Here is a 25,589-nt window from a genome sequence, read left to right as displayed (position 1 = left end):
AAAAACTCCTTCGCTTCCACCGGGTGTTGAACCTGGGTCTGTTGGCACCATAACAGAAATCCTTGGTACACAAACGCCTTAGCTACAAACGCCATTGAACACGAGGCATCAAAACGTCTATTCAAATGTTTGTGACATGAACCTAATATGACACCACGGCATGACATTCTAACTACTTCCTGAGATGTTCTTTATTGTTATGAATGCAAAAATAAAGAATGCTAGTTCAAATCTCACCATCGGAAATTTTTTTATGTTATAAAACGTTTTTATTTTGTTTTTTTTTTCGGCATATATTTTTGTATAAATATATTTTTTCCATTAAAAATTATCGTAATTTGCAAAACCTCAAAGTGAAGTGAAAAAGTAAAATTAATTCTTAATTACTTTTTTACTTTTTATTGATTTTCTATTTAATTGTCCACTTTCCCTTAAAACGGTCTAATTCCGTACTTTGTAAGACTTGTCCAAAAGGATGGCATCGGAAATGAAAAAAAGCTCAATTAAGATATTATTTTTGGTTGGTTAATCACGCTCACGCACACGTGTGAGTCACGAAAGTTTTCGTGAATCACGACAATTACGTGTCACGTGCACACCTCTATTTCTTATCAGACCTCTGTTCTTAATTTGAATAAATTTGTATGCATTAATTTTTTAATTGAATATTCTTTCAACTTAAATTAAATTTTTAATACCAATATATGTGATATTTAAATTGAAAATATTTTGGTCATATTATTTGTATTTACCATTTAGATATCTTTGCTATTTACCATATATTATACCACTGCTTCAGAATAAATTGTTTTCATTGAATATTCTTTCAACTTAAATTAAATTTTTAATACCAATATATGTGATATTTAAATTGAAAATATTTTGGTGATATTATTTGTATTTACCATTTAGATATCTTTGCTATTTACCATATATTATACCACTGCTCCAGAATAAATTGTTTTCATTGTCCTTAATATAGAACTGATTTTGTTTCCTGTGTTATTTCCATAATTACAGCCATGATTTCCTACAACGTTGTGGTGGGCGATACACTGTCCAAGGTGCTGGTGCGTCTAATACCCTCATGGGGTTCATCTATGGGAGCCGTTCGCCTAGGTGTGGTCTTTTTTGTGACGGTAGGCATTGTGGTGCCATTGTGCCTCTACAAGAATGTCTCCCGGCTGGCGAGGGCAAGTTTTATAAGTTTGGCCTGTGTGGTGTTTATCCTATTTGCCGTGATTATCAAACTCATATCAGGCGATTACAAAGTGTAAGTATTTTATTCCATAATTTGTGTTGTGTTGTAGATTACTGGGCATGGGAAATTTAAGTTAAGTTTGCAAATATTTGCAATCGAGGGTAATGGAATGGAAGGGAACATGAAAAGGAAATACGCCAATTTTACTGATAAGTGTTCAATATAAAAAATATTATTGTCCGCAAAATTACAAACATGCACAGGAGGGTAGATATAAATAATTTTTGCAATAGAACGGAACGTGACTTAATAATGTTATGGTGATGGTGAAACAACATCACAACGGGGATGAATGTAAGGCCTCAACAAAAAAACTTGCTGAATTTTTAGCAGCTTTGTAAAGTCAAACATAATTTACCGTTGCCCGCAATTTATTGGTGGATTAATAATGAAGTATTAAATCGTCATGTGCTACATATACTGAAGAAAGAAGGGATCCCGGTTCCAACGATTTACCCTACGGTAAATTGGTGCGAATTGTCTCTGACGGACCCATCACAGGACTGATACCGATGCTTCAGTTTCAAGTTTTGACAAAATTTTATTTCTATAGAAATTTTTGTCAATTTTTTTTCTACAGGAAATTTTGTCAAAATTTTAGTTCTATAGAAAATTTTGTCAAAATTTTGGTTCTATAGAAAATTTTGGCAAAATTTTGGTTCTATAGAAAATTTTGCCAAAATTTCATTTCTATAGAAAATTTTATCAAAATTTTATTTCTAAAGAACATTTTCTCAAAATTGTATTCTATAAAAAATTTTGGGAACGTTTTATTTCTATAGCAAATCTTGTCAAATTGTTGTACATATCGCAAATTTTGTCAACATTTTATTTCTATTAAAAATTTGTCAACATTTTATTTCTATAGAAAATTGTGTCAAAAATTTATTTCTATAGAATATTTTGTAAAAATTTTATTTCTAAAGAAATTTTTGTCCAAATTTTATTTCTGTACAAAACATTGTCAAAATTTTATTTCTATAGAAAATTTAGTCAAAGTTTTATTTCTATAGAAAATTTTGTCAATATTTTACTTTTATAGAAAATTTTGTCAAAATTTTATTTCTGTACATAATTTTGTCAATATTTTATTTCTATAGAAAATGTTGTCAAAATTTTATTTCTATAGAAAATTTTGTCAAAATTTTATTTCTGTACAAAACTTTGTCAACATTTTTATTCTATAGAAATTTTGTCAAAATTTTATTTCTGTAAATCTTTTTTGCAAAATTTTATTTCAATAGAAAAGTTTGTCAAAATTTTATTTCAATAGAAAATTTTGTCAAAATTTTATTTCTATGGAAAATTTTGTCAAAATTTTACTTTTATAGAAAGTTTAGTCAATATTTTATTTCTAAAGAAAATGTTGTCAAAATTTTATTTCTATAGAAAATTTTGTCAAAATTTTATTTCTGTACAAAACTTTGTCAACATTTTTATTCTATAGAAATTTTGTCAAAATTTTATTTCTGTAAATCTTTTTTGCAAAATTTTATTTCAATGGAAAATTTTGTCAAAGTTTTATTTCAATAGAAAATTTTGTCAAAATTTTATTTCTATGGAAAATTTTGTCAAAATTTTACTTTTATAGAAAATTTTGTCAAAATTTTATTTCTATAGAAAATTTTGTCAAAATTTTATTTCTATAGAAATTTTTGTCAAAATTTTATTTCTATAGAAAATTTTGTCAAAATTTTATTTCTATACAAAATTTTGTCAAAATTTTATTCCTGTAGAAAATTTTGTCAAAATTTTATTTCTATAGAAAATTTTATCAAAAATTTATTTCTATAGAAAATTTTGTAAAAATTTTATTTCTATAAAAAATTTTGTCAAAATTTTGTCAAAATTTTATTTCTATTCAAAATTTTGTCAAAAATTTATTACTATAGAAAATTTTGTCAAAATGTTGTTTCTATACACGGATGAAAAAGACTGTTTTTCATATGTTTGGCTATAAACATTATATGTTTGGAACACAAATTTTTAAACACAATATTTTTGAGTGCAAGCATATAATGTTCATAAACTAGCATAACATGTTTGGGACATATATGTTAATATGTTAATATGGGACATAAAATGTTTGTAAATATAATATGCTTGGATGCAAACATATATTAATTTAGAAATAGCCTATAAACATATATGTGTTTAGTAGCTTGGAGCGCGATTTAACAGGGAGCGATATTGAATTAAGTTGGTGGTTATTGCTTGTTATTACAAAATTAACATTTTATTTTTCCTTGGGCAATTGATCAGCTACTTCTTTGATCCTTACAAACTGTGTGGTCCGCTGTTCGAATCCCCGTCCGGCAAAAGGCAAAATTAAAATAAAATAAAAATCATAAAATTGAATAATTTCTTCTACAATGTTTGTATTACAGAAAAAGGTGCTAAGAACTAAAAATCTCGTGGAAGTGAGAAAGATGTGGGGGAATATACAATTAGGCAGAAACAAAATTTTAAGCATTCAGGTCGAAAACCTATGTTGTAGCACATATATTACCTGTTTATTTTCATAATTCATTATGATTGTAAATATATAAATAAATAAATAAAATTTTGAGCACAATATTGTTTGGGAGAATTTTTTTAAGCATATAATATTTTTGGGTGCAAAATGCTTCCAAACATATTATATGTTCACATAATAACATATTGTTTTTAGAAGACAACATTATTGAATTTGGATGCAAAAATACAAAATGTTTGGAACTTAGACTACCCAAGCATATATTGTTTAGACCAATAGGCTTTCAAACATATTATATATTGGAAGAGATCAAACATATAAATGTTTGGGCAATACCCAAAAATGTATATGCTTTAAGCAAAATATGTTTGGGAGTATATGTTACAGAAGCGATTTTTTGTGAGGGTGTAGAAACTTTTTTCAAAATTTTTTTCTATAGAAATTTCATCTAAACTGTATGAAATCTGCCCCTTCAAGAAGTGTCGGTTGTAAAATCTGTGGATCGGTATATATGGGGGCTATATGTAATTATAGACCGATATGGACCAATTTTTGTATGGTTGTTAGTGAGCATAACATCGTGTGCCAAATCAAGCGGATCGAATGAAATTTGCTCTTCCAAGAGGCTCCGCAAGCTATGTCTGGTTGTCGGTTTGTATGGGGGTTATACCTCAAAGTTTTACGATAGGGTCCATATGGAATAGTAACCGACCCATAGCAGTAACAGCTAAATATTTACGTAAACCATGTTTCAAACGCATAGCTTGTTTTGTGCAAAAGTTAGCGTGATTTCAACAGCCGGACTGACGGACATCGCTACATCGACTCTGAATTTTACCACAACCTAGAATATATACTTTATGGAGTAATATACCGATATTTCGATGTGATACAAAGAGAATGACAAAGTTATTTTACCCCCCATCCTATGATGGAGGTTTTAAATACTATTAGATTTATTTAGGTCTTATTTTAAAAATGCAATGGAGGTTTTAAATACCATTAAATTTATTTAGATCTTATTTTAAAAATGCAACCCATCCTATGATGGAGGTTTTAAATAGCATTAAATTTACTTAGGTCTTATTTTTAAAATGCAGCTTCAAAATTCATATAATTTCATCTAATTCATATCTATTCTTTTAATAACGTGTTCTAATTTTTAAAATGAATGAACTTGGCACAAAACAGTTAATATTTTCTAAAAAGGGTAAATTTTACTTACATTATTTCTGCCTTTAACTTCGTATAGCACTAATGTAATTTTTGAAACTTTTAACTTCAATTTTCTAAACAACAGAAAATTGGTATTATTTTTAATAAAATTTTCTTAATTTGAGATGAAGTATTAATTTATTTGTATAATGTTCAATTAGTAAAATATTTTAGTCACAAGTAAACCGAAATTATCTTTCAGTGAGGGTTCCCTTTTTTCGGGAGTAGTTTCCAAATTTACAATTTTTTTTTGTCACAGGTTGTATAAATTCCCAGTACAAAATTTCTTACAAAGAAAAGACGAATTTATATATTTTCTCCTCTTATGTTGTATTCAACACTCCTTAATCCCCAGTGATTGATTCAATTGCGAAAACTTATCATATCTGTCATAACACAATTATCAATAACTCAAACTACAAAGTATACACGCCCACAATTTTATGGCATTTTGTATCGTTTTGCTGTTACGTTGACAAGCTCATAGACTTAAGTAGCCTGATGTTCGGTGGAATTCTGAACAAATGTGGAATTCTCGGTGGGTGAAATAAAAACCACAAAAACTTCCCAGAAATATTTTCTCACCAAAAACAATCAAAACAATCAACAACTAATTGCCACCAAAACGAAAATGCGATAGTAAGACCATAAGTATTGTGTGATAACATATATAGAACCATACACAGGAAGTGATTCTATCCATTTGGGGTCATAAGTTTGTTATTTGGAATGTGGAAAATACATAAATAATTAACATGGGTATAAAGGTTATATAAATTAGTCAACCACCACAGGCATTAACATATCAAAATATTTGTGTATCAACTACAAATCGTTATTAGACCTAAACATACCACCGTATTGGTAATGAGCTAACAGTGTTCTCCTTCCATTCGATTAAGGTTGATGAGAAAAGAGGTTTGTTTGAAATATAAACAACACTTTAAAAATGGTCGAAATACTCTGGAGTGCGTGACAGAGTAGTGTCGAAAAAGATGGCAAAAAGTTGATCCGGTTCTACCGAGATTTCGAGAATGAGTAAATTTCTATCTGCACTGAAAAACAATGAATCTAATATGAAAGATTATGCAGCCTAAATTTTAAGGCACGAAAAAAATGTTCTATAGAAATAAAATTTTCATACAATTTTCTATAGAAATAAAATTCTGACAATATTTTCTATAGAAATAAAATTTTGACAAAATTTTTTATAGAAATAAAATTTTGACAAAATGTTCTATAGAAATAAAATTTTGACAAAATTTTCTATAGAAATAACATTTTGACAATGTTTTCTATAAAAATAAAATTTTGGTAGATTATTTTTGGTTCGAGTGGCAACCATGATTATGAACCGATAAGGACTAATTTTTGTGTGATTGGGGATCGGCTATATATAACTATAGACCGATATGGACCAATTTTGGCATGGTTGTTATCGGCCATATACGAGCGCAATGTACCAAATTTCACCACGTACCAAATTTCAACCTGGTCGGATGACTTTTGCTCCTCCAAAAGCTCAGGAGGTCAAATCTGGGGATCGGTTTAAATGGGGTTTATATATAATTAAGACCGGTATGGACCAATTTTTTCATAGTTGTTAGAGACCATATACTAACACCACGTACCAAATTTCAACCTGATCGGGTGATATTTGCTCTTCCAAGGGGCTCCGGAGGTCAAATCTGAGGATCGGTTTACATGGGGGCTACATATAATTATGGACCGATATGGACCAATTTTTGCATGTTTTTTAAAGACCATATACTTACACCATGTATCAAATTTCAACCGGATCAGGTGAAATTTGCTTCTCTTAGAGGCTCCGCAAACCAAATCTGGGGATCGGTTTATATATAAATTTCAACCAGATCAGTTTTTGCATGGTTGTGAGGGACCATATACTAACACCATGTACCAAATTTCAACCGGATCGGATGAATTTTGTTCCTCCAAGGGGCTCCGCAAGCCAAATCTGAGCGTCGGTTTATATGGGTGCTATACGTAAAAGTGGTCCGATATGGCCCATTTGCAATACCATCCGACCTACATATATAACAACTACTTGTGCCAAGTTTCAAGTCGATAGCTTGTTTCGTTCGGAAGTTAGCTTGATTTCAACAGATGGACGGACGGACATGCTTAGATCGACTCAGAATTTCTCCACGACCCAGAATATATATACTTTATGGAGTCTTAGAACAACATTTCGATGTGTTACAAACGGAATGGCAAAGTTAATATATCCCCCATCCTATGGTGGAGGGTATAATTAAATGAATTTTCCAATCAAAATCAATTAACATTGTAATTGAATCAATTAAAAAATTAAGTGAAATTTCCTAATGAAATCAATTAATTTTTTAATCAAGATTTTTTTAGATGCTCAATTAAAACTGTGATTGGTACTATCATTTTTGTCACTGAAGACATTTCAATTAAAAAATTAATTGGATCTATGAATTATTTAATTTTGTGATTGAATCTGAAAAAAAAATTTTTGTGTGTGTACCAAAAGAAAACATGACTACTAATATAATAAATAAATGATTAAAAAATTAATTGAGCTTTTCAACGGAAATTGGCTGCAGGGGAGATGCTTATCGCTGGAAAACGTTTTGGCGTCCAACCAAAACAGGAATTTAACCCACGGTCCTTTTTATGCAAGACGGAAAATGCTAATCATTGGTAAAATGATATTAGTACTCGCATATGAATAAATATAACTTTTATCAAAATTGCCATTAACATGTTCAAAAAAGTACTGTTATGGCCTATAGCACCGTTGTTGACGATTAACGTCAGGAATTTGTCTTTAGCATGGTAGTACTCTTGGGCGTCACTCTGTAGAAATACACTGCCATAGGAATTCTCTACACACCCGCTAACCTCTCATATATTTTCACACACGATTAATTACTTAAATGTTTGAAAATGAAACAATTTCCTGTAATTTAGTTTTACTTGAATGCGCATGAAAAAAAGAAAATGAAAGCCTACAAGAGAGTGAAATATAGTTTAAATCAAAAAGAAATAAAAAAGTTCTACAATTAAATGGCTTTCAGAAAAAGTTAAAGAATTTTTGCAACACATACTCTTCTTACACATACTTAAGTGAGTAAGTAAAGAACACCAAGTACTTTGTCAGCCACATAATGTCTATGAGTGACGAGTATAGGCATTGGGAAAGTAAATGTTTTAGGATATATTATGTTGTTGAGTTTTTTACGTGGCCAAGTCATTGAAATTTAAAATAGGAACAAGTCAACAAAATCACATTTCCTTGAGAAACTTGTCCATTGTAATCCTATAAACGGTGAACTTCTTTCTTATAAGTGGGTGCTATCCTCTTCATTGTTATAATGGTTTTTATACCCTGCGCCACACTGTGGAACAGGGTATTATAAGTTAGTGCATATGTTTGTAACACCCAGAAGGAGACGAGATAGACACATGGTGTCTTTGGCAATAATGCTCAGGGTGGGTCCCTGAGTCGATATAACCATGTCCGTCTGTCTGTGAACACATTTTTGTGATCAAAGTCTAGGTTGCAATTTAAGTCCAATCGCCTTCAAATTTGGCACATATTCCTAATTTGGGTCAGAATAGAACCCTATTGATTTTGGAAGAAATCGGTTCAGATTTAAATATAGCTCCCATATATATCTTTCGCCCGATATGCACTAATATGGACCAAGCAGCCAGAGTTTTATACCGATTTGCTTGAAATTTTGTACAAACATAACACTTAGTCGTATAGTCAAGTGTGCAAAATTTGATTTGAATCGGTTCAGATTTAGATATAGCTCCCATATATATCTTTCGCCCGATATGGACTTTTATGGCCCCAGAAGCCAGATTTTTGGCCGTATTTGGTTGAAATTTTGCACTAGGAGTACAATTAGTAGTATAGTCAAGTGTGCAAAATTGATTGAAATCGGTTCAGATTTAGATATAGCTCCCATATATATCTTTCGCCCGCTATGGACTAATATGGTCCTAAAAGCCAGAGTTTTGGCCCAATTTAGTTGAAATTTTGCACAGGGAATAGATTTATCATTGAAGCTATGCGTGCCAAATTTGGTTGAAATCGATTCAGATTTAGATATAGCTCCCATATATATCTGTCGCCCGATATGCACTTATATGGACCAAGACGCCAGATTTTTATCCCGATTAGCTTGAAATTTTGCACAAGGAGTACAATTGGTAGTATAGTCAAGTGTGCCAAATTTGATTGAAATCGGTTCAGATTTAGATATAGCTCGCATATATATTTCGCCCGATATGGACTTATATGGCCCCAGAACCAGAGTTTTACCCTAATTTGCTTAAAATTTTGCACTAGGAGTACAATTAGTAATATAGTCATGTGTGCCAAATTTGATCGAAATCGGTTCAGATTTAGATATAGCTCCCATATATATGTTTTTCTGATTTCGACAAAAATGGTCAAAATACCAACATTTTCCTTGTTAAATCGCCATTGCTTAGTCGAAAAGTTGTAAAAATTACTCAAATTTTCCTAAACTTCTAATACATATATATCGAGCGATAAATCATAAATAAACGTTTGCGAAGTTTCCTTAAAATTGCTTCAGATTTAAATGTTTCCCATATTCTTTTTTACTAACATTGTGTTCACCCCTAGTGCATTAGCCGACTTAAATTTTGAGTCTATAGATTTTGTAAAAGTCTATCAAATTCTGTCCAAATCGAGTGATATTTAAATGTATGTATTTGGGACAAACCTTTATATATAGCACCCAACACATTTGACGGATGTGATATGGTATCGAAAATTTAGATCTACAAAGTGGTGCAGGGTATAATATAGTCGGCCACGCCCGACTTTAGACTTTCCTTACTTGTTTTTTTTTTTTTTTCATTTCTTGTTTTAATTATGCGATCAAGAAACTCTGCGACTATGATGGAGTGTCCAAAGTGGTGAGTCGGGTAGGTTTGCCTAGGCAAGCGGAAAGGTGACGTGTGGCTTGTGGCCCTTGGTTGTAGATGGGACACACGTCAGCTACGCAGCTATCAATTACTAACAGGCTGCTGCACTTATCTAATCTTAGTTGGACCAACACTACCCGGTCCACCGCGGGAGGTCATTTTCTTCCCTTATAGCTTCTTACCGGTTCAGTTACAAAACTCTCATGAATCTTGCTCAGACCTGTCTCGTATGCAGGCTGGTCTATAGGCTAAAGCTGGATCCCGCATTCTAGAAGGTTAAGATCAACCCTTACATACCTGCTGGGTGGTGGTTGCCTATTCACAATCTGGTGATTTGGATGGTTACTGCGATAAGAACCCAGTAGATACTATGATGTTCTTGGTCTCCACATAAATGTGAACCAGGAGTGTGCTGCGGAGACATCGTGTCGCAGGTCTAAAGGCAGCGTCCTTACAGGTCTGCATGTTATTCCAGTGCATATCGCTTGTATGAGGTATCCACAGTGGCGCTGCATAGTTTACCACTGATCGGTCACTTGCCTTATACCTAGTCAATAAGGTTTCTTTGCTCATACCCCAAGTGCTGCCGGCAAGCGACTTGAGAACCTTTTTATACTTTTTCTGCCGCGGAGCTTATCACAAATTTAAGCGGCATTGGCAGAAGACTTGAAAAGGCTGTAGAATGTGATCCTGAGTAACTTGGAGTAGTTTGTATTCGGAATTATCTCGCCGTTTACTCTGTCATTCAACTGCCTGCGTACTTCTGTCGTCCATATAGTGAATATTGTGGCTGAGGATTTGGTTGTGGGCAACTCCAAATTTCTAGCAGTGACACTACTGGTAAGATCAGCAAGGTAGATGTCTAATTGATCGCATAGGTCGTCAACAATGTGCCCGGAGGCCGTGATTGTACAATTGTTCTCGTAAGATGCAATCTCAGTGCCGCCAGGAGGGGGTGGAGTAGAGAGTAGAGTAGAGTAGAGTAGAGATTGAACAATGCCGAAGATATCACCTAACCTTGAGAAACTCCCTGTTTTATTCTACAGGGTCTCGACCTTTTATTCCTAAATTTCACATACCACTGGCGCCCGCTCAGATGATTAAGAACCCAATGGGTGCTTTTTGCTTGTTGGATCGTGTTCTTGATGCCCTTGAATAGTCTACAATGGTGCACCGTACCGAATGCCTTCAATAGGTCAAGCACCACGAAGACTGTGCTATGACACGGCTTGGGTTGGTTAAGTCCTCTATTTATATATGCTGAAATGGCATGCAAAGTTGTTGTTGTGCTATGCACTTAACAGAATCCATGTTGATGGTTGGCAGCAAGAAATTTTTCCATAAGGATGGGAAGCATTAGTACCTCAAGTCTACTGGTTACTGTCGAGAGAAGGGTGATCGGTCACACGTGCTCGAGTAATTGTGTAATGAGTGATTCCAAGGATAAATTGAGGAGTCCGGTCAAGTACTTATCGCGCAGACTCCGTTGGGGTCAGGGTTGACGACATTGGTAATATTGGTTGGCTAGGGGACCACGGAGGCGATGAATTTCTCTCCTTCTCGCTCTACTACAATCGTGATACTCAATAAACTATCGGTTGAAAACCCTCGCATCTCTTCGGATCAGTCGCTGTCACGTCGCCAAAGGTTACTGAGATCCCATAATTTATTGTAGCTGGCGTTTAAGGGGCTCGAATGCCTTCAATAGGTCAAGCACCACGAGGACAGTTTCTTGACACGGCTTGCACTTGTTGAGTCCCCAATTTATATATAATGACATGCCAAGCTATGATATGTACTTTAAATGTGGAATCCATGTTGATGGTTGGCAGCTGGAAATTTCTCCACAATTTCTGGGGAGGAGTACATCCTCAAGAGTCTTGGTTTCTGTCGAGAGAAGAGAGATCGGTCTGTACGAATCACACTTGCTCGATTCTTTACCTGGCTTCAAGGGTGTCTGAGATCCCATCATCCATTGCAGCGAAGTTTGAAATACATTGCTTCAGGTGCTCTAACTATATGTTGCGATTGTGCTCGTCAACTATCTTACTAATCTCTAGATTCAGTTCCCCTTAGATCAGATCGGTATATTGAGCCTCACTTGGGCGATTCAACCAGCAGGAATGAAGCGTGTGGCTCCTGCGTTGATGATGTCCCGGAACGCCCTGTGGGTAACATAAACATGGTAGGGGAACGGGAGCTCACTGAAGCGTCGATCTATTTATACTTTGAAGCCGTCCCAATTTGCCACACATGAGTTAATCACTTTATCCACACAATAGTAAAAATAAAAAACAACAAAAATTCATTGTTTCAATTCTGGCAAAGTGTTCGTGAATGCCACAAAAGAAAACGTGAAAAATTTGCAGCCATTAAATTGTTGCAGCTGCTGTTTGTTAAATGGCTTTTACTTTTTACCGTAATTGCAACAACTTGTTTTTCCTAACTACCCCACATTCCAAAAACGAAACAAAAACCGTCTTTCATAGCAAAGAAATGTACAGGACCTATTGTGGCACTTACATTTCCATGTAGAAAAAATATGAATTCCTTTGTTGTGGGCATACTTTTTTGCAATAGTATGAAAAATCGCATGCTGTGTATCAAGGACGGATTTCGTTGTTGAATGAAATTCGTGCATTTGTTTGTTATATCAAAAGGGGAAGTGAGTTCAAGCTGTGGCATCATGAATATACCTACCCACAGCCCGATAATTTGGGCAAACTTCGACTATTCAGTCCATTGTGAAACCCCAGGATGTAAGCTAATCTCTTATCAAGAAGTTCTGCCCAATTCTGTGTTCATCTCAATGACAAGGGACTTCCTTTTTTATGGCCGAGTCTGAATGACATTTTATATTACGGTGAAATCACTTAGGGAAGCTCTACAAGACCCCGAAAAGTCAACAGCATTACTGAGAGAGGATAAATCACCTCTGAAAACACCAAGCCATGACAATGTATTGTATTGCAACAGATTTGATATACATGGCGAGGTTTAAGACTATCTCCAACATCGTGATTTCAAGTTTTATTCTATGGATAGAGCCCAAAGTGAGTAAGTGCGATTGCAAAATGACATACTCCAGTTGGCTGACGCTTTCCCAAAGTAATAAATAAGATCACAGCCTTTGGCCGGGGCTTAGTACTTTCACCAGTGGACAGATCCCGAAGTGGTCTAACGGGATTGCAAAGTGATATAAGTAGTCGTGTTTAATTTGTTTTTCGAAATTAGGTTTGCAAAAATTAATATTTGGTGGCTCAAGCTCTAATTTATAATTTTATGTTGCCCAGTTATCAGTGTTCATTACTGATTTGGACAATATATTCCATAAATATAGAAATTATGAATATGGTTTACCTTCACATGTAAAGGGTGATACGGTCAAAATTTGGTCAATATAAACTTGACGTATTTCTTTCAATTTTGCATTTAAAAAACCTGAACGCCCCTCATTTTGAAGGTGTGTGTGTGTGTGCAGAATGTTGCTCCTATTTTGATTTTGGAATTCACTCTTCAGTTGTCAAAATGCCGTCCAAGCAAGAAGAGCAGCGTATCAAAATTTTGCTCGCGCATCGCGAAAATCCGAGCTACTCGCACGCAAAGCTGGCAAAATCGCTAAAAGTTGCCAAATCAACCGTTACAAATGTAATTAAAGTGTTTGGGGAACGTTTGTCGACAGCCAGGAAGTCTGGATCGGGGGGAAATCGAAAACCGGAAGCCGCTGAGACGACAAAGAGAGTTGCCGGTAGTTTCAAGCGAAACCCTAACCTCTCTCTCCGAGATGCCGCAAATAAGCTGGGTGTATCGTCTACAACCGTGCATCGAGCCAAAAAACGAGGCGGACTATCGTCTTACAAGAAGGCAGTGACTTCAAATCGCGATGATAAACAAAATACGACGGCAAAAGCGCGATTCCGGAGGCTTCTGGGCCATGCGTTTTATACGGCAAAAGGAAGGGGAAAGGTAGCAGATATTTTCAAGCACATAAAACTGTCAAAGTTCGCAAAGAAATATCTGGTTTGGCAACCCATCTGTACCTGTGGCTTGAAAAGCAGCATTTTCATAGCTTCCGGGACTGTCAACCAAGAAATTTACGTGAAAGAGTGTTTGAATAAACGTCTGCTGCCTTTCCTGAAGAAACACGGTTGTTCCGTACTGTTTTGGCCGGATTTGGCATCTTGCCATTACGGTAAAAAGGCCATGGAGTGGTACGCCGCCAACAACGTGCAGGTGGTTCCCAAAGACAAGAACCCTCCCAACACGCCAGAGCTCCGCCCAATTGAGAAATACTGGGCTATTGTCAAGCGGAACCTAAAGAAGACCAAAAAAACTACTAAGGACGAGCAGCAGTTCAAGTCAAACTGGCTTTCTGCGGCGAAGAAGGTGGACAAAGTGGCTGTACAAAATCTGATGGCAGGTGTCAAGCGTGAGGCCCGGCAATTCGGATTTGGAAAAGCGAAAGCCTAACTGAATATTTTTCCTGAATTTTATACTAATTGAACTTGAAAAAGAAATTTAATTTGATTTTTTAAATAAACGATTTCACCGATTTACACGCGTTTTCCCTTGACCAAATTTTGACCGTATCACCCTTTATGTGGTTCCATTTTACTTACACACAATTTACTGACGTAACAAAAATTAATATTTTTTTCGTACTTATTAACACGTATTTATTTTTCCATCTGTTAGGGTTCATTTTTACACTGTCGTTTAAATCAAAAGTGAAAACGAGCCCTAAGTTGGCTTTTGGGATGACTTTCATGCCTCACTCCCATGTTTTTTGGAACTCATATTCATTATGAAGAGTCGCCCCACTTTTTGGGCCCTGTTTCATTAGGGTTTTGGTGTTCATTTTGCTAGGCCCATTTTCGTACAGCCTTTGTAACACACTTAAGTAAACATTTTCTGGTGGGTTCACTTTTTTGAGGGTATTTAATTTCAAACCAAATCTGGGCATGTTCGTCCGTCCGTCCGTCTGTTGAAATCACGGTAACTTCCGAACGAAACAAGTTATCGACTTGAAACTTTGCAGAAGTAGTTGTTATTAATGTAGGTCGGATGGTATTTCAAATGGGCCATATCGGTCCACTTTTACGTATAGCCCCCATATAAACGGATCCTCAAATTTGGCTTGCAGACCCTCTAAGAGAAGCAAATTTCATCCGATCCGGCTGAAATTTGGTACATGGTGTTAGTATATGGCCTCTAACAACCATTCAAAAATTGGTCCACATCGGTCAATAATTATATATATAGCCCCCATATAAACCGATCCCCCGATTTGGCTTTCGGAGCCTCAAAGAGAAGCAAATTTCATCCGATCCGGCTGAAGTTTGGTACCATGCAAAAATTGGTCCACATCGGTCCATAATTATATATAGCCCCCATATAAACCGATCCCCAGATTTGGCTTGCAGACCCTCTAAGAGAAGCAAATTTCATCCGATCCGGCTGAAATTTGGTACATGGTGTTAGTAAAGGGTGATTCTTTTGAGGTTAGGATTTTCATGCATTAGTATTTGACAGATCACGTGGGATTTCAGACATGGTGTCAAAGAGAAAGATGCTCAGTATGCTTTGACATTTCATCATGAATAGACTTACGATCTGCCACAACGTCGAATTTTCAGTGAATGGGCCCTAGAAAAGTTGGCAGAAAATCCGCTTTTTTATCGACAAATTTTATTCAGCGATGAGGCTCATTTCTGGTTGAATGGCTACGTAAATAAGCAAAATTGCCGCATTTGGAGTGAAGAGCAACCAGAAGCCGTTCAAGAACTGCCCATGCATCCCGAAAAATGCACTGTTTGGTGTGGTTTGTACGCTGGTGGAATCATTGGACCGTATTTTTTCAAAGATGCTGTTGGACGCAACGTTACGGTGAATGGCGATCGCTATCGTTCGATGCTAACAAACTTTTTGTTGCCAAAAATGGAAGAACTGAACTTGGTTGACATGTGGTTTCAACAAGATGGCGCTACATGCCACACAGCTCGCGATTCTATGGCCATTTTGAGGGAAAACTTCGGAGAACAATTCATCTCAAGAAATGGACCGGTAAGTTGGCCACCAAGATCATGCGATTTGACGCCTTTAGACTATTTTTTGTGGGGCTACGTCAAGTCTAAAGTCTACAGAAATAAGCCAGCAACTATTCCAGCTTTGGAAGACAACATTTCCGAAGAAATTCGGGCTATTCCGGCCGAAATGCTCGAAAAAGTTGCCCAAAATTGGACTTTCCGAATGGACCACCTAAGACGCAGCCGCGGTCAACATTTAAATGAAATTATCTTCAAAAAGTAAATGTCATGGACCAATCTAACGTTTCAAATAAAGAACCGATGAGATTTTGCAAATTTTATGCGTTTTTTTTTTTTTTAAAGTTATCAAGCTCTTAACAAATCACCCTTTATATGGCCTCTAACAACCATGCAAAAATTGGTCCACATCGGTCCATAATTATATATAGCCCCCATATAAACCGATCCCCCGATTTGGCTTTCGGAGCCTCAAAGAGAAGCAAATTTCATCCGATCCGGCTGAAATTTGTGTACCATGCAAAAATTGGTCCACATCGGTCCATAGTTATATATAGCCCCCATATAAACCGATCCCCAGATTTGGCTTGCGGAGCCTCTAAGAGAAGAAAATTTCATCCGATCCAGCTGAAATTTGGTACATGGTGTTATCATGTGGTCTCTAACAACTATGCAAAATCTTGGTCCGCATCGGTCCATAATTATATATAGCCCCCATATAAACCGATCCCCAGATTTGGCTTGCGGAGCCTCTAAGAGAAGAAAATTTCTTCCGATCCGGCTGAAATTTGGTACATGGTGTTAGCATATGGTCTCTAACAACTATGCAAAAATTGGTCCACATCGGAGCATAATTATATATAGCGCCCATATAAACCGATCACCAAATTTGACCTCCGGAGTCTCTTGGACGATTAAAATTCCTCTGATTCAGTTGATATTTGGTACGTGGTGTTAATATATGACCTCAAACAAACATGCAAAAATTGGTCGAAATCGGTCCATAATTATATTAGCCCCCATATAAACCGATCACCAGATTTGACCTCCGGAGCCCCTTGGAAGAGCAAAATTCATCCGATTCGGTTGAAATTTGGTACGTGATGTTAGTATATGGTATCCAATAACCATGCAGAATTTGGTTCATATCAGTCCATAATTATATATAGCCCCCATATGAACCGAACCCCAGATTTGACCTCCGGTGCCTTTTGGAGAAGCAAAATTAATCCGATCTGGGTGAAATTTGGTACGTGGTGGTAGTATATGATATTTAACAACCGTGCCAAAAGTGGTCCATATCAGTTCATAATCAAATATAGCCCCCATATAAACCGATCCCGAGATTTGGTTTTGGAGCTTCTTGGAGGAGCAAATTTCATCCGAGTCAGTTGAAATTTGGTACATTGTGCTAGTATATGGGTTAACAACCATGCCTAAGTCCATATCGGTCTATAGTTATATATAGCCCTCAGATAAATCGATCCCCAATCACACAAAAATTGGTCCATATCAAGTTCATAACTGTATAGAGCCCCCATATTTCAATTCTGGCTCTCTATGTACCGTGCAAAGTCCATATCGATTCGTAATTATTTGTAGACTTACCTATACATACCTTTATACCACGTATGGACTAACTCACAATTTAGAAAACGATGTTAAGAAGTTTTCGATTTCGTAGAAGTTTCTACGCAATCCATGGTGGAGGGTACATAAGATTCGGCCTGGCCGAACTTATGGCCGTATATACTTGTTTTTTTCTTAACATAGAAGTCATTTCGATAAAACCTTGACCTTGGCCACTAAACACAAAATATATAGAAATGTAGTTGCATTTTTTTTTATTTTATTGCATACATTAGTATTTCAAAATCAAATTTCTTCAATACATGCCTTCTATGGTAAAATCGAAAGTCGCATCAAATCAAATAGTAATATTTTTTTCCATAATGCTAGTTTTGGCGCTGTACTATACGATTGGCCTCATGACGAATGGAAACATCTACCATGGCCATATTTGGTGTAAGGAAGTTCATCAGCTGATCAGCACCTAAGCGGGGCAAACGTTCAAATGGGAAACCCATAGCACGACGATCAGGATATTTACGATCACGAACACCACAATAGGATGCGGCATCACTGCACGTACCGACCAGATCTTGATCGACCTATTGCATATAAAAAACATATATAAATAAATAAATTTTTTCTATTTTAAATAATGTAAGTGTCTTACCCTATCTTCCTCATAATTGGAAACCATAACAAACAAATGACAACGTAAACCATCTCCAGGCAGACCTTTGGGAATAAGCATATGTTGAGGCCAACCACAACCACAGAAGAAATATTCCAATTCTTCGGGACTATTTGCTGCTGGACGATCATCCATATTACGGAAGGTTCGTTCGAAAGGTATAGTTACGCTAGATTCAACCGAACGTCTTCGTATAGTGTTTTGGCCGGGATTGACTGAAAGTCGAGAATATTTTTTTTTTTATATAATAATTTTCCCATTGCAAGCAATTCTCGCAACTCTTAAGGAGGAAATAGTAGCTATTAGTTTCAGAAGTATATCTAAGTGATGTATTCTTCAAATATCGGGGAACTAAATCAATAAAGTTCCCAAATAAGATAGAAACGAAAACGGAAGACTTTTAAGAAGTGAGCTGGAGTAGTTTGGTTGAGTGCTCCATGATATGGAGAATATTGATAGAAATGTTGAAATGCTATTTGTAAATATGAGAAGGAAAATCCGCTCAAGATGGAGTCTAGAAAAAGTCTCATCGAAACATGATCTAATACTGTGTGAAAGACAGAAATTCTACTTCAGCAGCATATTTTATAAGAAGACGAATGCCACAGTAAAGAAAACTTTAAATCGCATACTGGTGGGCAATATCTGTATCACATATACAGAGCCAGGAAGATAGAGGATATAACTTTTTCCATAACCAAATTACAAACGTGGTTGTCCTATGCCTTCGATGACTGAAGTTTCCTATCTTTAAGGTCTTGTATCGACGCTTAGCTTTTGGCGTATATCTCATCTTTCACGTGGTCCGAGGGAAAAAGTGAGCACCTCCTAGAGAGATAATAGGGTCCGGTAACTTTTCCATCGAAAGACCATTGGTTTCGTTGCGTGAGTGGTCCATATTACCGTTTTGTTAAAATGAAAGTTCGTCCAGATCAATACCATCACATTACATCTTTAAGAACATCCTGCAATTGCGCAATCCGTTTCCCGTAACTGTTGATCCAACCTTATGCGGAACTTGGAAGGCAATATGTGTACCACGAATTACATAGACTGTGCAAAATATGGATGCAAAATTCATACCCAATAAGGGGAGTCAAAATTCATAGCCAGTAAGGGGAGCCACCGTGGTCGCCTTGCATACAAAGGATCATGGGTCATAATTTTTCTGCGGTGGCTTTTCTCCTCTCAGTAATGCAGGTGACATTTCTGAATCTTTCAAAGTGAGACAAAAGCAGACAAAATAGATAAAGACGTTGAAATTGTCTCTGATAGCAAATAATGGAACAATAACATGTATATAGGGCCGTAAGTTCGGCCAGGCCGAATCTTATGTACCCTCCACCATGGATTGCGTAGAAACTTCTACGAAAGACTGTCAACCACAATCGAATTACTTGGGTTGTGGTTGTGTCTTAAAACTTCTTAACATCGTTTTCTAAATTGTGAGTTAGTCTATACGTGGTATATATTAGACAAAAAAGTTATGTATAGGTAAGTCTACAAATAATTACGAATCGACATGGACTTTTGCACGGTACGTAGAGAGCCAGAATTGAAATATGGGGGTCGCTTATATGGGGGCTATATAAAATTAAGAACTTGATATGGACCAATTTATGTGTGATTGGGGATCGATTTATCTGAGGGTTATATAAAACTATGGACCGATATGGACCTACTTAGGCATGGTTGATAACCCATATACTAGCACAATGTACCAAATTTCAACTGACTCGGATGAAATTTGCTCCTCCAAGAGGCTCCAAAACCAAATCTCGGGATCGGTTTATATGGGGGCTATATATGATTATGGACTGATATTGACCAATTCCTGCATGGTTGTTGGATACCATATTCTAACATCACGTACCAAATTTCAACCGAATCGGATGAATTTTGCTCTTCCAAGGGGCTCCGGAGGTAAAATCTGGGGATCGGTTTATATATGGGGCCTATATATAATTATTGACCGATTTCGACTACTTTTTGCATGGAAATTTAAACTGAATCAGATGAATTTTGGTCTACCAAGAGGCTCCGGAGGTCAAATCTGGTGATCGGTTTATATGGGGGCTATATATAATTATGGACCGATGCGGACCAAGATTTTGTATAGTTGTTAGAGACCATATGATAACACCATGTACCAAATTTCAGCCGGATCGGATGAAATTTTCTTCTCTTAGAGGCTCCGCAAGCCAAATCTGGAGATCGGTTTATATGGGGGATATATATAATTATGGACCGATGTGGACCAATTTTTGCATGGTACCAAATTTCAGCCGGATCGGATGAAATTTGCTTCTCTTTGAGGCTCCGAAAGCCAAATCGGGGGAACGGTTTATATGGGGGCTACATATAATTATGGACCAATGTGGACCAATTTTTGCATGGTCATTAGAGACTATATACTAACACCATGTACCAAATTTCAGCCGGATCGGATGAAATTTGCTTCTCTTAGAGGCTCCCCAAGGCAAATCGGGGGATCGGTTTATATGGGGGCTATATGTAATTATGGCCCGATGTGGACCAATTTTTGCATAATTGTACCAAATTTCAGCCGGATCGGATGAAATTTGCTTCTCTTAGAGCAATCGCAAGCCAAATTTGAGGGTCCGTTTATATGGGGGGCTATACGTAATAGTGGACCGATATGACCCATTTGCAATACCATCCGACCTACATCAATAACAACTACTTGTGCCAAGTTTCAAGTCGATAGCTTGTTTCGTTCGGAAGTTAGCGTGATTTCAACAGACGGACGGACGGACGGACATGCTTAGATCGACTCAGAATTTCACCACGACCCAGAATATATATACTTTATGGGGTCTTTGTGCAATATTTCGATGTGTTACAAACGGAATGACAAAATTAATATACCCACATCCTATTGTGGAGGGTATGAAAATCATTAGCGATTCAAGAGGCCAAAGTCCGCACTCAAATGCGCCATGTCAACTAATATTGATTATTTTCCCACTTATTGCCAATATAGATAGTACTTACATGCTGCCACAAATTTGTCCAATTCCACCATCATTAAACGTTGATCACGCAACAACATCGGCTGGCCACGTTCATCGTTTTGTGGTCCTATGAAAATTCGTACCATACCATATCTCTGAGCTCCACTATCATTACGAACATTAATGGTATAGGTGAAGGGAGTATGCTGCAAATGCGTGAAGCGGGCAAAAACATTGCCTCTCTGTACAAAATCCATGCCACGAGACAAATCTAAATCCGATTGTTGCCAGAAGGTAGTTAAAATATTTGGTATTCCACCGTCAGTAGCCACCTGCAGACCTTCCACTTTAATGCCGTCATATTGTAATTGCTGCACCGTATAGGGTGGCAAACGTCTCTTATGTTCTTGGAAAATATCATTCACATGAGCATGCCATCTATAGAAGAATGGATCACGCATAGTTGTAGCCGTATCACCCATAACACCAAACGACTCTAAATGACGATAATCCGGATCATGACAATAGGCTAGAAATACATGACCCATATTATGCCAATCACCATAGAGACCACGATTCAATGAAGTAGTAGTCGATTCCATTATATTGCCCAAAATATCAGTGCCATCGGTTTCGGTTAATTCTCGGCGATTGCCAGTATCCTAAACAGTAGAAAAGGATAAAAGTAGAGAGAGAAAATTAGAGTTCAATTATTCTTACATTTTGTCGTGAATCTTGTATCGACTTACATCTACCACATAACCCATGTGTATGGCTTCCATTATCTTATCACGCCATCTCTCCAAATCATTAAGGTCTCCAAGTACTTGATCCGTTTCACGTGTCAAGTCACTCAGTTTTGTATTGTCAAAACGGGGAGGCCAAGATCTACTGGCCACTAAGGAATCCATTTTGGGGAAATAGCCTTCTGGAATTGGTTCACGATAGTTATTGTAACGCTTCACCCTAGGCAAATTATTACTAAAACGTTCCATATTATAACGAGCAACTATTTGAGCATGCATGTAGTAAAACAGTTCACCACGACGATCTTTATCGACAATGGATCTGTCACTGGCCTCAAAGGGGTAAACCAAATGCCAATGCCAGTGATGTAGATTGATGCCCATATCTTCTCGAAAATACCATAAACGGTGTTCAGGATCCAAATCGGAGGCGGTATAGTCTCTTGGAACTATTATCGGCATACGTGAACCCTCCGGTACCACGCTGACTTCTTCACGAGCCTTACGGAATACCTTGGAGTCCATATATTTCTCGGGGAAAATTTGAGCAAACGAAGGTAAATCTAAGCCTTTGGTATCACGACGATGTAGCAAGGCCACCGATATGGCATACACGCAAAGAAAAAAAACGTTTGGAAAACGTGTACCGAAAACGTTTTTCTTTTGTTAGAGTTTTTTGAATTGCTTCGAAAAATTTAAACTTTTATCAACAAAAAAATTCGTTTGTTACAAATTTTTTATTTTTTCAATAAAAAAAGTTATTTTTGAAACAACAACAGAGTCCATTTCGTTTATATCAAACACTGTTCTTTTCTGACTTTTGGTCTTTAATAAAACACATTTTACAGTTCAAAATTTTATATAGTACAATGTAATGTTGAACATTTTTTTCGGAATCTTCCGAACATATGTAGAATGTATGTAAAAAAAAAAAAAAAAAAAAAAAAACTTTGGTCGAAGCAGGGATCGAACCCACGACCCTTGGCATGAGAGTCAGACGTAGCAACCACTGCTCCACGGTGCCAAACTAAATGTTTGTTTCTGTTAAATAAACTTTGTTTATTCGGTTCGTGGGCGCCGCAAGCTATGCTATATAAATATAACTTATATGGATATTTATCTATTGATGACCATAACAGGTACATAGCTCAGTGGTTAGTGTGTTGGCTTACAAAGTGCATAGTCCGCGGTTCGATTCTCCGTCCAGGCGAAAGGTAAAAAATTTTAAAAATTTATAAAATCGTATAATTTCTTCTACATTGTTTGTATTACAGAAAAAGGTGCTAAGAACTAAAAATCTTCGTGGAAGTGAGAAAGATGTGAGGGAAAATGCAATTAGCCAGAAAAAAATTTTTTTGAGTTAGTCTTTATGAAATTGTTTTTACATCCTGGAAAAGAATAAACGTTTATCACAAAAAGTATATACTTTTCTTCCAAATACACTTCCTTACAGCGAAAAGCAAATGAGAAACGAACTTTGTTTGTCTAAAATTTCGTTTGGGAGGAAAGAATTATATTTTTGCGTGTAGTTAAATAGGAAAGGATTAACACGATCCCGAGCATAGGCCGCCACACTCAAGAGTTCGTCTATGCTTCGCATACCCATAAATATATCGATTAAACGTCCTGCTACTTGGCGATGACGAGGAACAAACAGCGAGAATAACTCATCTCGAGGCAACGACATGGGAATACTTAAATCGGGCATATCGATATCACGTACGGGTACACGTTTCTCCGCATTACCGCCAAATCGTCCATGGACTTCAGTACTAATGGACTGATAACGATTAGTTAGAAATTTATCGGGTACATCAAAAACGGTGCGAGTTTTTCCTTTGTCCATAAAGATCGGCTCTGTGGGATGTTCCAATAGTAAAAGAATATCTCCGGAATTAGATGACATTTTCAAGTCCTTATTTCTTCACTGATAGAACAAAATTTGCTGATATGCTATGTTGCACTTTTTGTGTGCCTTAATGCAATTTTGCAGGGTATTTATACTGTCCAGTTATAATCTTTTTCGAACATTGTTGCAATCGATATCAAAAAATTGTGGTTGTTTTGGTTTTCAAAATACAAAGTTTCGTATTTGTTACATTGTAATTCGTCGTTGTGGTTCCGGGTGCAAAAGATACATCGTAACATTTTATTGTAACGAAAAACCAAAGGTCTTCGAATCAGTTCTATTGGCCAAGACCTCAGAAAACGCATTGGTGTTTTCATTCCATGCAGCCTCCAATGTTGAAGTTATCATACTGGTATTTGGCACAAATCTTCTTAACGTGATGGTGAAGAAAATGAACTGTATCGGTTCATTTGTCGATAAAAAATGTTTAAGGGCCGCTTAGCATGTGAAACGTTTGAGAATTTTTTGCGACAAAAAAAATTGAAACATATTGATCAATCGAATTATTCTTCATTTCTAGCAACTCATCTCACGGAAAGAAAATTTCTACTCACACACGAAAATCTTTTAAATGTTGTGCAGGGCTGTGGAGTCGAGCCAATTTTGCTCGACTCCGACTCCGACTCCGGAGTCGACTCCGGGTAATATAACTAAATCTCATTTTAATACCAATAATTTGTAGTTCTATTGTGGGGGTACCGTAAGTGGATCGATATAAAGTATCCTATTTATTTATGTGTTTAAAAAAAAGGTCTTAATTTCACATTAGATGCCAATTGAACTCTATATTTCAATTTTAGGACAGTGTTTAATAAAAAAAAATAATGATATAAATACCCATCATAATATGAGAAGATACCAACAGTATATGTATTTGTGGACCAAAATTATTGATAAATTTGTTGCGAGCTATATAAAGGTTTATATTCCCATATGCATGAATTTGAATCTGAATCGATTTAGACAAAATTGTATATACTTCTACAAAATCTATGTACCTAAAATTTAAATCTAACGTTATGGGACGTAACACAACTTTAACAAAAAACAAGTATATACAGCACTAAGTTCGGCCGGGCCGAATCTTAAATACCCACCACCATGAACCAAATATTAGGGTTTCCTTTGAAATTTCAGGAGGGATTGAGGACTTGAGGACACTTCCCGAAGATAAATTTAAAGATTTCACCTATGATGACTATATCAGATTCTGGATTTATAAGAACCATTTTTGTTTGAGTTTTAGAGGAATCATTAACATCTCTTGTAAGTGTGCAAGAAAATTATAAAATAACGTCTTGCTTTGATTTTCACCCGAGAAGTATCTGAAATCTGAAAATTTTACATTGAGTTTCAAGCAATTTTCATGATCAGTGCGCCTTCTATACCCTCATGAAATGAAGTCGGTCTATATGGAGGCATTACCAAAAGGACCGATAAAAACTTAATCCGATACACGTTTTTGGGAGCCTAAAATAATATTTACAATTTCAGGCAAATCGCATAAAAACTACGGATTCTAGAAACCCAAGAAGTAAAATCGGGATATCGGTCTATATGGGGGCTATACCAAAACATGGACCGATACTCACCATTTTTGGCACACTCATTTATGGTCCTCAAATACCTATAAATTTCCAATTTCAGACAAATTGTATTTAAACTACGGATTCTATAAGCCCAAGACCCCAAATCGGGAGGTCGTTTTATATAGGGACCACACCAAAACATGGACCGATACTCA

General features: G+C 36.3%; 2 protein-coding genes across 2 annotated transcripts in view; one reads left to right on the top strand and one right to left on the bottom strand.

Annotated features, from left to right (window-relative positions):
* The window catches only part of LOC142240036 (putative sodium-coupled neutral amino acid transporter 11), a 143,394-nt gene that overhangs the window by 61,483 nt on the left and 56,322 nt on the right, over positions 1-25,589 (top strand). The window contains exon 6 of the mRNA XM_075311758.1: positions 1,021-1,273. Within this exon, the coding sequence (XP_075167873.1) occupies positions 1,021-1,273 (253 nt within the window). The remainder of the gene's footprint in view (positions 1-1,020; positions 1,274-25,589) is intronic.
* On the bottom strand, positions 17,785-23,894 carry LOC142239251 (phenoloxidase 2-like). The gene is made up of 5 exons (XM_075311030.1): positions 23,469-23,894; positions 21,940-22,552; positions 21,231-21,852; positions 18,195-18,430; positions 17,785-18,126 (listed from the first exon to the last, which is right to left on the bottom strand). Exons 1-5 carry the CDS (start codon positions 23,840-23,842, stop codon positions 17,911-17,913), a joined length of 2,061 nt encoding a protein of 686 aa, XP_075167145.1. The 5' UTR covers positions 23,843-23,894; the 3' UTR covers positions 17,785-17,910.

This window comes from Haematobia irritans, chromosome 5 (assembly GCF_050003625.1).
Source record: "Haematobia irritans isolate KBUSLIRL chromosome 5, ASM5000362v1, whole genome shotgun sequence".
NCBI classification, from domain to species: Eukaryota; Metazoa; Arthropoda; class Insecta; order Diptera; family Muscidae; genus Haematobia; species Haematobia irritans.
This window is presented reverse-complemented; position numbering and strand designations above follow the sequence as displayed.

What these genes read in the sequence shown, in the direction of transcription:
- LOC142239251 (XM_075311030.1), bottom strand. Translation starts at nt 23,842, where the DNA reads ATGTCATCTAATTCCGGAGATATTCTTTTACTATTGGAACATCCCACA. An exon ending in CGTGTTAATCCTTTCCTATT is followed by an intron (nt 22,553 to 23,468) that starts TAACTACACGCA and finishes TTTTTTTCTTTG; the next exon opens with CGTGTATGCCATATCGGTGG. An exon ending in CCAATTATGAGGAAGATAGG is followed by an intron (nt 18,127 to 18,194) that starts GTAAGACACTTA and finishes TATATGCAATAG; the next exon opens with GTCGATCAAGATCTGGTCGG.